Genomic DNA, 12,184 nt, shown 5'->3' with positions numbered 1-12,184 from the left:
CAACGGCAAGCCAAATGTCATCGCCATTTTGTAATGGCGATGTGCTTATGAAGTGGCTTCCTACATTTTCATGTTAGGACTGACTTCCTGTTATTCTTCCTCCTAACTAGCACAGGTTAGCTTAGAACTCACACTTCTGCCTCAGCCTCCCAAGGAGCTGGAATTGCAGGCTCTCTCTAATATGCCCAGCTTGGGTTAAGGTTTCATGGTCTGTGTCTCACCGTTTACTGCCCTAAGAGACCAGCAATCTAACTGAGACTGCATGTGAAGAGGAAAGTGCCTTGGAGTTAGAACTTGACAGTATCCCAAAAGGCAAGCACACAGGCAACGTGTGGATACCCCCTAAGTCTCAACCAGTCCCCCAGGTCTGTGTGGAAGGGAATTTTGGTGCTGAGACCTGGAAAGAGGACCCCTGTGGGTCCATCTTGCTCTGTGCTGTGCCTGTGCCAGGGAGCTTCCGTTCCTCGTGACTCTGGGGGTGTAGTGGAAGGAAAGGAGCCGCGTGTTTATCCTGCTGTGCTGCGGAACTGTTATGGGCCTCATGCCTAGCCATGCCTCTGCACAGGCATACTAGATGGGCGTTCTGCTGCTGAGCCAGCTGTGTGCAAGTCAGGAGCTGTGGTATTGAAGGTGAAAAGCCAGTTGGTAAAGAGCTTACACTGGGTCCAATCACTGTTGTGTTTACATATAGTATTACCTCAGTATCACTTGGTCTTCTAAACCAGACCGTGAGGTAGGTGTAGTTACCGACATGAATAATGGAAGCACAGAGGTGCCATGTGGCCTCCCTGGGTCAGACTTCATAGGTAGTCACCTGTGAGCCTAACATGTAGATACGTGAGCTTCAAGGGATGGCTCCTGACCTGTGCACTTTGTGATGGCTTCCCTTGCATGGCCTGGAAAAGATACATATGGCTGGTGGAAGGCCTGAGTGGAGGTGGCTGTTGAGTAGCTCGTAAGCACTGTGTAAGAGGAGCTTTCTAAATGGGTGGCTACAGCTATTGTTGACTGGCCACTGTCTTAATTTGTTACTGAGTCTCTCTGCTATACAACATTAGCTGTGGAATGAGCCTTTTGTTGAAGTAACTGAAAAAGCACCTTCCATACTTGAGACTGCACACCCCAGGAGCCCAGGTGAGGCATCGCAGCACTAAGACATGTTAAAAGGAGTCTTCTCTGTATGAATATGCTTCTCTCCCTAGACCCTCTGTATTATGGACATTTATCAGAGTCTTTGTGTTTCTTTATTTAAGGACAGGGCCTCAGCATATAGGCCTGGCTGGCCTAGAACTTTCTGAGTAGACCAGGCTAGCCTTGAACTTACAGAAGTTCACCAGCTTCTGCCTCCCAAGGGCTGGGGATTAAAGGTTGAGCCACCATATCCAGACAACCAAAGCAGTTTTGTAATGAAAAGCCCAAAACACCAACATATATACAAATTATTATTTAAAAAATGTATTGTTACAGGCAATGTCCTCAAGAACTGACAATAAATGTTAGAGAAAATGTGGAGAAAGAGAAACCTTATTGATTGCTGGTGGGAGTGCACACCAGTATGGCCATCTAGAGACCAGTAGAGGTTCCTCAAAAAATTAAAGATAAGCCAGACAGTGATGATGTGCACCTTTAATCCCAGCACTTGGGAGACAGCAGGCAAATCTCTGAGTGTGAGGCCAGCCTGGACTACAGAGCAATTTCTTCTACACAAAGAAACCCTGTCTCAAAAAACAAAGAAACAAACAATTCAGAATTACTCTGACCCAGCTATTTCACTCCAGGGCATATACCCAAAGGACTCCATGACCCTACTGTAGAGATATTTGCACCAGAGTCTATTCACTAAAGCAAGAAAATGGAACAAACTTAGTTGTTCATCAATGCATGAAGAGTACATATACAAAATGGAAAATTATTTAGCTCTAGAGAAAAATAAAATCACAAAATTTGAAGGAAAATGGATGGACTTGGACTGTATAATATTGAGAGGTCAGCCAATCACAAGGAAAAAGACACATGTTCTCCCTCATATGTAGATTCTACAGTATGGCATATACATATACACACACATGTATGTGTGGGTACAATATCACATGTAGAAAGGGAACAAGAAAGGCTGGTGTTAGGTAATAAGGAAGGGTGGGATGTGGGAAAGGACATAGGTCATGGAAGAGAACAGAATGCTAAGTGCTTTCCTAATTTATCCTGTGTGGAGCTGTTGGTTTGGTTTGGTTTGGTTTTGGTTTTGGTTTTTATGGTGGGTAAGTGCATCAGGTGTGATTGATAGTAAAAGCATAATCAGAGTGAAGCTCCTCAGCCTCAGCATGCCCATTCTCACTGTGATGGGTGGACTGCGGATTGGGGCCAGTGCCCTCATATTCTTTTGAATATGTTATAATGTAACTCACATATACAACAGGTCACTTCAAGTAGTCACTTAGTATACTTGTGGGTGTGCAAGCCATTATAATTAGAACATTTCAGTTTTCCCTGGCCCCAGTCCAAGGTGACAACTCAGCTACTTTCTGTCCCTGTGTGTTTCCCAGACTGGACACTTTGTAGACACAGGCTGGGAATCTGTGTCCTTTTGTGTCTGCTCTCTTGCATGCAGCAGGTTTTCTGTATTGTTGTCTTTCCCTGTATTTAATTTCTTATCATCATTATTTACTGATATTCTTTTGCATGGATTGCTACATTTTCTATATCCTTTCACCACGGATGAATCTTTTGATTGTTTCACTTTGTGACTCTTATGAATCATGCTGCTATGAGAGGCCATACACACCTCTTGTATAGACATTTTATTTTGGACATAGGTTTAGGAAGGAAATTGCTGAGTCATGTTGTAGCTTTCTGTTTAGCCTTGTGAAAATGGCCAGATGTTTTCCACCATTTTATTCCTCCCAAGCAGTGATGAGGGTCCAGGTTTCTCTATTCCATTGACAGTCCTTGCTGTTGTCTATCTGTTGTTATCATGTAACGTGGATACCATGCATGTTATCCAGGGAAGGCTCTCTCTTCCCTGGAATGATGTCATCCTCTTCCTAGGGATAATGTCATCTGATTACTCTGCCAGCCCTTGTCACACATGTGAATTTCAAACACTCTCAGTGCTGTCAGTAGGCATTTTCTTCTCTTCTCTTACTTATTCTGAGGAATCTGTCTATGTAACCTGGCTCATCTTGAACTGCTGATTGTCTCAAGTGCTAGGATAAGGTGGCTTGCCACCAATGCCTCACTTCTTCTGCAGTCTTCCTCCTCCTTCACCTCTTTTTCCTGGGTTTTGAACCCAGGACTCACACAAAGTAGGCAAGCATTCTGCCACTGGGTCTCTAAGTCCCCCAGTCCTCCTCTTTTTTGGGGATCAGCTCAGCCTAGTTTAGAACTCATTGAGCAGCTTAGCTCACTGGCCTTGAACTGGTGGTGATCCTCTTGCCTCAGCTTTCTGAATGCTGGGTTGTAAGTATGAGTCACCGACCATGCCTGACTTCTAGACATCTTTTTAGCATTTATTTTGAGACAGAGGCTAAGATGCCCAAGCTGGCCTCAATCCCTGTTACCTTTTAAGTCATGTTTTTATAATTTAGTCTGATATATCTCTTTTATATTCTAATTAATTAATTAATTAATTAATTAATTAATTAATTAATGATTTTGCAAGACAGGGTTCCTCTTTGTAACAATCCTGGCTATCCTGGAACTCACTCTGTAGACCAGGCTGGCCTTGAATTCACAGAGATCCACCTGCCTCTACCTCCTGAGTACTGGAATTAAAGGCTTGTATGCCACCATACCCAGCTTAATTTATTTTTTAAAAAATTTTGAGAAGTTTCAAATTCTTAATATTTTAAAACAGCATAGGATATATAGTTCACTAATAAAATATAACTTAATTTTATATGTAAACTATATAGTACTCCCTTCTTAGTTAGATTTAGCTATATGTGATGACCCAGGCCTGTAATTTCAGTAATTGGGAGGTAGAGACAGGAGAATTAGAAATTCAAGGCCACCTCTGGCCACATAGCAATTTTGAGGCCAATCTGGGCTATATGAGACCCTGTTTCACTTAAAACTTTAGATAGATAGATAGATAGATAGATAGATAGACAGACAGACAGACGGATGCAAATAAATGAAGTAAAAAGATGGTTATTTATTATTCTGGTTATTTATTGCTAACACCAAGCCATTCCAAAACATCATAGCTGGAACAGTCCTTCCTACCCTCAGGACTCTTCAAGTCGATGTGACTGGGATGGTTACCTCTTGGGGCCTCACCAGCTATGGTTAGGCAGTGATGAGCTACAAGCACTCAAAAGTCTGAAGGCAGTACTGGGCGTGTCGGCCGGCCGCTGAGACTAGTTTTGCACAGGTGGTGGCCATGCTTCGTCTTTTCCTGCTTATTAGAGCAGTTACAGGGCTACCCAGCTTCAAGGGCTAGAGTGTTCCTTAAACCCCACCTTCAGGCCAGAACAAAGACTCCCCTCTATGATTAAGTCATGGTTACAAGCTTGTGCTAAATGTTAGCACATGCTTCCATATTAATCTTTATCTTCCCACATAAACAGACTTCACCAGCTCTGTGTACAGTGAGATGTCTTTTGGGCCAGAAGACTTTGACTTCTTTCAGGTTGGACTTGACACTGAGATAACATTTTGCTTTAAAGAACTGAAGGTAAGCAAATACCAATGTGAGAGTGGAAGTCGAATTTTCATTAGGACCTTTAAGGAATGATTCCCACCCTCTGCTCCTCTCCCTGCAGGGGATCCTCACCTTCTCAGAAGTGATGCGTGTACCCCTAGCCATCTACTTTGACTTCCCTGGAAAGTAGGTCCAGAAAACTCCGGGTTTGTCTCTTCCCTTTTGTTACCATTATGAAAGCCTTTGGAGCATGGTGACTTTGATGTTCCACTCCAGGACTTTTTCAACTTTGTTAGCAACATTTATCAAACTGAAAGTTTGAGAGATGCCATAGCATGGTGCTTTGGAATTGGTCGTTTGGGCAAATGTGGTAGGTAGCACATGTCTGAGACCTGGCATGTGGGAGGTTGAGGCAGCAGGGTCAGAAGTTCAGGCCTAGCTTTGGCCATACAGTGTTTGAGGCAAGCAAGTACTAGTAGACCTTGCCTCAAAAAAGCAAAAGTAAGCCAGGCGGTGGTGGCACACGCCTTTAATCCCAGCACTTGGGAGGCAGAGGCAGGTGGATTTCTGAGTTCGAGGCCAGCCTGGTCTACAGTATGAGTTCCAAGACAGCTAGGATTGCACAGAGGAAACTTGTTTTTAAAAGAAAAAAAATAATAAAAATGATAAATAATTTGGTACTTTGACTAAGAAAGATAATTCTTCTGCAATGTGAAACATTTGACTGGCTCCTGACAAAATTGTCTAATTAGGAATTGTCTAATTATGCATGGCTTAAGCATGGAGACTGTGTGTATAAACCTCTAATGTAGTTTAGAACTAAAACTGAATCAGATTGGCTTCCTGTAGTTGCTAAGGGCTTCCCAGCTCTTAGAGCTGTCAACCCGTGGAAATGCTGAAGGAGCGTGTGCTTATGCTGCTTCTTTGTTGCTAAGTTGGAGGTACTTGTTGATGTGTTCCTACCACCTGGCAGAGATGAGCATGCTTTGTCCTGATTGTCTTCTAGACCGGTTGTTTTGAGTGTTGACGACATGCTCTTGGAGGCAAACTTTATCTTGGCCACGTTGGTGGATTATCCAAGTAAAACATCTTCACCACGGTCACTGCCCCTTTCCCAGGCACGAAGGTGAGGCTGGGGACCTTTTATTCTTCTTCCTTAATATGGGGCGGGGGTGGTGGTGGCACATGCTGCCATCCATCTGTGAGGTCAAAGGACAGCTCCAGGTGTCAGTCCTTGCCTTCTGCCTGGCTTGACAGAAGGTATCTTGCCCTTCACAGTGGCACATGGCAAGCAAGCTAGTCTGTGAACTGGGAATTCTCCTGTCTCTGGCATAGAACATTGAGATCACAGATGTACATTACTCAATCCAGCTTTAAACAGATGCAAACTTGTGTCCTCACCAGTGTATAGTGAGTGTTTTCCCTTTTGTGTTGAAACAATTGAATACGATACTAGGTCAATGTTACCACAACTGGCTCACGGTTATCTTCTTAAAGACAGGTCATATTGTTACCTGTTCTCTCCATGACATACATACTGCAGGAATGTTCCAGTGTTGTGATTTATGATTTGAAAACATGCATTCTCATGACCTCATAAAGCTTTATCCGTAGACCAGCACATGGGTCAGTGGGTAAAGACACTGGTCACTAAGCCTGATGACCTGAGTTTGATCCCTGGGTCTCACATGATATAAGGAAAAAAACCAACTCTTGAAAGCTGTCCACTGATGTCGGAGAATGCATGCATGTGCATGCCTGCCATGGCACACACGAAGTCAGGATCCCAGTCAGGATCCCAAGGATCAAACTCAGGTCAAGTGCCTTCTCCTACTAAGCCATCTTACAGGCCCACAGCTGAACTTGTTTCATGGGATCCTATCTTAGTTGCTTTTCTGTTGCTATGTTAAAACAATATGACTAAGGCAACTTATAAAGAAAGTGTTTAATTGGGCTTATGGTTCCAAAGGATTAGAGTCCATGATGATAGAGCAAAGGCACAGCAGCAGAAACAGCTGAGGGATGCATGTTGATCCATAGACAGGAAGCAGAGAGTGCACTGGGGATGGTGGGAAGCTTCTGAAACCTCCAAGCCAATCCCTTCGACATACCTCTCCCAACAGGGCCACACCTTCTGATCCTTCCCAAACAGTTATACCAACTGAGGATCAAGCACTCAAAAAGATGAGCCTGTGGGGGTTGTTGCCATTCAAACCTCCACAGATCCCATGAGCATAATCCATATCTAATGGGTGCTGGGTTGCTGAACCCAAGTCTGTCCCAGGCATTTCTAGATGACTGTGTGCATTAATCTTCACTCTCAACAAGTGTGTCTGTTTGTAGACTTCTCAATCCACAGCTCCCATCGTCATCTCACACTGCTCTCTTGGTTTCCCAGTAAACAACTCCATCTCATCCCTCCTAATGCCCCAGGTCAGATCCCACACAGTCCCATGTGCAGGAGGGTAAAAGCCGAGTTAGCCAGACCCCAGAGAGCATCTCTCGAGCAGCACCCAAAAGGCTGTTTCCCAAGGATGATCCTGACAGCAGCTCTGCAGCAGAGACCAAGAGGGCCAGTGCCAGCCAGGATGGCATCTGTGAAGTGCCTGAAAGTGTTGTCAGCGACATGGAGGAAGGGCCAAGCCCTTCACACCTCAGAAAGGTAGGAGAGAGCTGTGCTGAGGTGGGCCAAGGCAGCCCAGTTCTCAAGCATCCACCTTGCTGTACGCCTGGCCTGGCCTCCCTGTTTCATGATGGCTTTTTCATTCAAGTATATTTACATTCTTTGAGCAAAACATCCCCTCTCTCCTTTTCTTCCCTACCCTCCTCTCTGCTCCCTCCTGTTAGTATATATGTGTGTGTGTGTCATATGTATTGTGTTATGTCTGTCTATGAATGATCCACAAGTAAGTCAAACATCCCATGCTTATTTTACTATGATTTCCATTCATTGTCTAACAGATGACATCATTTCATTTTTTTTATGACAAAATAGAATTCCTTTTTTTTTAAATGATTTATTTATTTATTTATTTTTATGTGTATGAGTACACTGTAGCTGTACAGAAGGCTGTGAGCTCCGGCGGTGGCATAATACATTATAGCTGTCTTCAGACGCACCAGAAGAGGGTATCAGATCTTATTATGGGTGGTTGTGAGCCACCATGTGGTTGCTGGGATTTGAACTCAGGACCTTTGGAAGAGCAGCCAGTGCTCTTACCCGCTGAGCCATCTCACCAGCCCTAGAATTCCTTTTTTAAAAAATAATTTGTTCTAGCCGGGCGGTGGTGGCGCATGCCTTTAATCCCAGCACTTGGGAGGCAGAGGCAGGCGGATTTCTTAGTTCGAGGCCAGCCTGGTCTACAGAGTGAGTTCCAGGACACCCAGGGCTATACAGAGAAACCCTGTCTCAAAAAATCAAAAAAAAAAAAATAATAATTTGTTCTTATTTTGTAAGCATTGGTGTTTTGCCTGAATGTATGTCTGTGTGAGAGTGTCAGATCTTGGTGTTACAGATAGTCGTAAGCATAGGGTTGCTGGGAATTGAACCCAGGTCCTCTGGAAGGGCATTTGAAGCACCTCTCGAAGGTGCTTCAGTGCTCTTAATTGCTAAGCCATCTCTAGTCCCCCAAATAAAATCTTTTTTTTTAATAAGCTTTTTTTGAACTGTATTTTTTCTTTTAAATTTTTTATTTATTTACTATATGTTGCTGAAATCAGACACACCAGAAGAGGGTGTCAGATCTTATTACGGATGGTTGTGAACCACCATGTGGTTGCTGGGATTTGAACTCAGGACCTTTGGAAGAGCAGTCAGTGCTCTTACCCGCTGAGCCATCTCACCAGCCCCCAAATAAAATCGTATTGCATAGATATATCACAGTTTCTTTATCCACTTATTTGGTGATGGACAGATAATGTGGCTACTGTAAAATAGTGCAATAAAAATGAATGTGCAGGCATCTCTTGGGTATGTTAAAAGTCCTGTAAGTTGTACAGTCACAAGTATCCAGAAGTGATACAGCTAGGGCATTGATATGGTGATGGACATTTCTAGGGCTTTTGTTTGTTTTGGAGAGAGTCTCATGCAGCCCAGGTTACAGGCGTATGCCACTATCCCTGGCTCTTTTTTGGTGTTCAGACAGCATCTCTTGTAGTCCACACTGGCCTTGAACTACGTAGTCAAGGAGAGTCTTGAAGTCCTGATCCTCCTGACTTGCCTTCCAAGTGCTAATTACAAGTGTGCCGCCATGCTTAGCATATATTCATATTTCTGAGGAATCTCTGTACTGATTGCCATGGGGCCTGGGTTAATTTACATTCCTACCAGCAGTGTGTAATCCTTGCTGGCATTTGTTGTGAGTTTCCTTTTTGTTTTAGATGTGTGTGTGTGTGTGTGTGTGTGTGATGTGACAGAGTGTATGTATGTGCACCAAATGTGTGCCGTGTCCATGGAGGCCTGGGTCAGGGGTAACAGTTCTGGGAATTGAATCTGTCCTCTGCAAAAGTGACAAGTGCTCTTAACCACTGAGTCCTCTCTCCAGCTCCCGACGTTTCTTCTGTCTTTGTTTTCACATCTGTGTGTTTGTGCACACATACATGTATGCACATGTAGAGGTCAAAGGACAATTTGCAGATGTCAGGGGATTGATCCCAGTTCATCAGGCTTGGCAGAAAGCACCATTACATGCTAAGCCATCTTGCCAGCCCTCTTGTTTGGTTTTTGGATTTTTTTTTTTGAGCTTTTACATTGTAGATATTGATCGTGTCTGATGCAGATCTGTAGGCTACCCTAATCTGTAAGCTGGCTGTTCACTGAGTCTTGCTTGCTTTGCTGTGCAGAGACGTTTTTATTCACACAAAGACTGCTAGCAGTCAGCTCTTACCTAAACTGCTGTAGTCCCTTCTATAAAGCCCTTGGCTCTTCCTGTAATTGAAATGTTTACCTGCATTCTCTTCTAATTTTAGTTTCTGTTTACATTGAAATCTTAGAATTTGTGTGCGCGCACATGTACAAACGTGCCACGGCTCACAGAGTGGTGGTCTGGGAGGAAGTCGCTGAATTCTGTTCTGTCCTCCCACTCTGTGAGTCCCTGGGGTTGAGTCTGGGTCATCAGCTTGACAGCAAGTGGCCTTACCAATTATAAAAAATGGCATTGTGTGCTATGCACACCTGTGCTTGCACCTAATAACATGTGGGCACATGGAGGCTCAAGGTCAATTCTGGTGGCTTTTTTTTTTTTTTTTTTTTTTTTTTTTTTTTTTTTTTTTTTTTTTTTTTTTTTATTAAAAGTATATTTGTGGGGGCTGAAGAGATGGCTAAGTGGTTAGATATGCTTGATGCTCCTGCAGAGAACCAGAGTTTGCTTCCAAGCACTCAAGTTGGGCAGCTCACAATTGCCTGAAACTCCAACTCCAGGGGCTCCTCCACCATGTTCTAGCCCTGCAGGCACCTGCATGAATGAGCATATATATCTGCATATGTGCAAACACATACACACAAATTTTTAGAAAAAAAGAATCAGTAACTTTAGAGTTACAGTTGTGTGTGTGCATGCCCATGCTGGGGCCTGTGGTACAGGCTTTGCCTACTGAGCCATTTCACAGACCCTCCATCTTTAGTTTTTGAGACAAGGTCTCATTGAACCAGAAGTTCATTCCTTCAGTTAAACTGGCTGACCAATGAGCTCCAGGGATTGGCCTGTCTCCACCCCCAGCCTTGGGGTAACAGGCATTGCCTATATTTTTATCCCAGTGCTGGGATCTAAACTCAGCTTCTCACGCTTGCACACCAAGCACTTTCTCTGTTTATTATTTTTTCGTTAGCAAATGAGCAGCTGCAGATGTTTTCTTACACAAGCCCTGATTTCCAGCCACTCTGCGCTCACCACATGCTGGAAAACACTGCTTTCTGCACAGCAGCTGTGCTGTCTTCCCCCTGAGTTAACCACCCTAAGTGACTATCTGTATTCCCGAAGTTTCTGCAATTACAAAAGTGTCACAAGCTCTGGGAGACAGAGGTGGGAGGATCTCGGAGTTCAAGGATGGTCTGGTCTACAGAGTGAGTTCCAGGCCAACAGAAGTGTTTTGTAAAACCTTGTCTTAAAACTATTAAAAGCTCTAAGTACAAACTGGTCACACAGGCATCTCCTATAATTAGAAGTGTGCCCTTAAGGTAAATTCCTCCTAAAAGTGTGATAACTGAACCAAGTGTGTGCAGATATTCTTTGAGGTCCTGCCAGTGTATGCTTGCTGCAGCAGTGAAGGGGAGTGAGTTTCCCCAAGTCTGCAAACAGCTCATAATGCCAAACTTGCAAAAAACCAGTTCTAATTTATAGCTCAGTAATTTTGTTTTCTTTTAAATTTTTTTGTTTGTTTTTGTTTTGTTTTGTTTTCGAGACAGGGTTTCTCTGTGTAGCCCTGGAACTCACTCTGTAGACCAGGCTGGCCTTGAACTCAGAAATCAGCCTGCCTCTGCCTCCCCAGTGCTGAGATTAAAGGCGTGTGCCACCACCACCCAGCCTTTTAAAATATTTTTATGTGTATGAGTTTGCTTGCATATATGTATGTATGTGTGTCACGTGTATACCTGGTGCACACAAAGATCAAAAGTTAGATGTCTTCGAACTGGAGTTACTGATGGTTGTAAGACCCCATGTGGGTGCTGGGAACCAAACCTGGATCCTCTTCGAGAGCAGCCCTTGCTCTTAACTACAGTCATCTCTCTAGTTCCAATTGTTTACTTTTGAGGCAGGGTCTTTCTACATATCCCTGGCTGTCCAGGAACTCACTATGTAGTCCAGGCTGGCTCCAAACTCACAGATCCACCTCCGCCTTAGTTTTGGGATTAGAGATATTTTGTTTTTATATGTGTGTAGCTGTGTAGCACCTAGAAATCAGGGTCAGATCCCCTGGAAGTGGAGTCACAGGCAGTTATGAGCTATCTATCTCGGGGGATAGTGACTGAACTCAGGTTGCAAGAGCTTGTAACTGCTGAAGCATGTCTTCCCTCTTCAATGTGGTTTTAATTTGCATTTCTCTGTGAGTGAAGTGGAATAGCTTCTGGGAAGCAAGCTTGGGTCTCGTGGAAGAAGCAGCAGCATACTTACCAGCTGCAGTCTCCAGCCTGGCCCCTTTGCATGTGCTCACTGGATACAGAGGCTTCTTAGCCACTGTCTGTGATGTTTGATGTACCCAACTACATAGCTCATATTGGATTTCTTTTGTTGTTGTTGGTTTTTTGGCCACACAAAGCCTTTTTTCTCTACATAGTAAAATTTTTTAAATTTCAAATGATTTTTGAGCTAATTAGAAAGCTTTTCCTACACTGGTTAAGAAATCCACCCCCTAGCTCACGCCTTTAATCCCAGCACTTGGGAGGCAGAGGCACGTGGATTTCTGAGTTCAAGGCCAGCCTGGTCTACAGAGTGAGTTTCAGGACAGCCAGGGCTACACAGAGAAACCCTGTCTCAAAAAACAAAAACAAAACAAAACAAAGAAAAAAAAAAGGAGAGAAAGAAAGAAAGAAAGAAATGGACTCCT

General features: G+C 43.8%; 1 protein-coding gene across 4 annotated transcripts in view; it reads left to right on the top strand.

The window, feature by feature from the left end:
- Nucleotides 1–12,184, top strand: part of Rad9b (RAD9 checkpoint clamp component B) — a 40,247-nt gene that overhangs the window by 24,301 nt on the left and 3,762 nt on the right. For all 4 annotated transcript variants that reach the window (XM_031337767.1, XM_031337766.1, XM_031337768.1 and 1 more), the window contains 4 exons: nucleotides 4,569–4,675; nucleotides 4,764–4,828; nucleotides 5,649–5,768; nucleotides 7,076–7,304. In XM_031337767.1, coding sequence (XP_031193627.1) covers nucleotides 4,569–4,675; nucleotides 4,764–4,828; nucleotides 5,649–5,768; nucleotides 7,076–7,304 — 521 coding nt within the window. The remainder of the gene's footprint in view (nucleotides 1–4,568; nucleotides 4,676–4,763; nucleotides 4,829–5,648; nucleotides 5,769–7,075; nucleotides 7,305–12,184) is intronic.

This window comes from Mastomys coucha, unplaced genomic scaffold (assembly GCF_008632895.1).
Source record: "Mastomys coucha isolate ucsf_1 unplaced genomic scaffold, UCSF_Mcou_1 pScaffold22, whole genome shotgun sequence".
NCBI lineage: Eukaryota > Metazoa > Chordata > Mammalia > Rodentia > Muridae > Mastomys > Mastomys coucha.
This window is presented reverse-complemented; position numbering and strand designations above follow the sequence as displayed.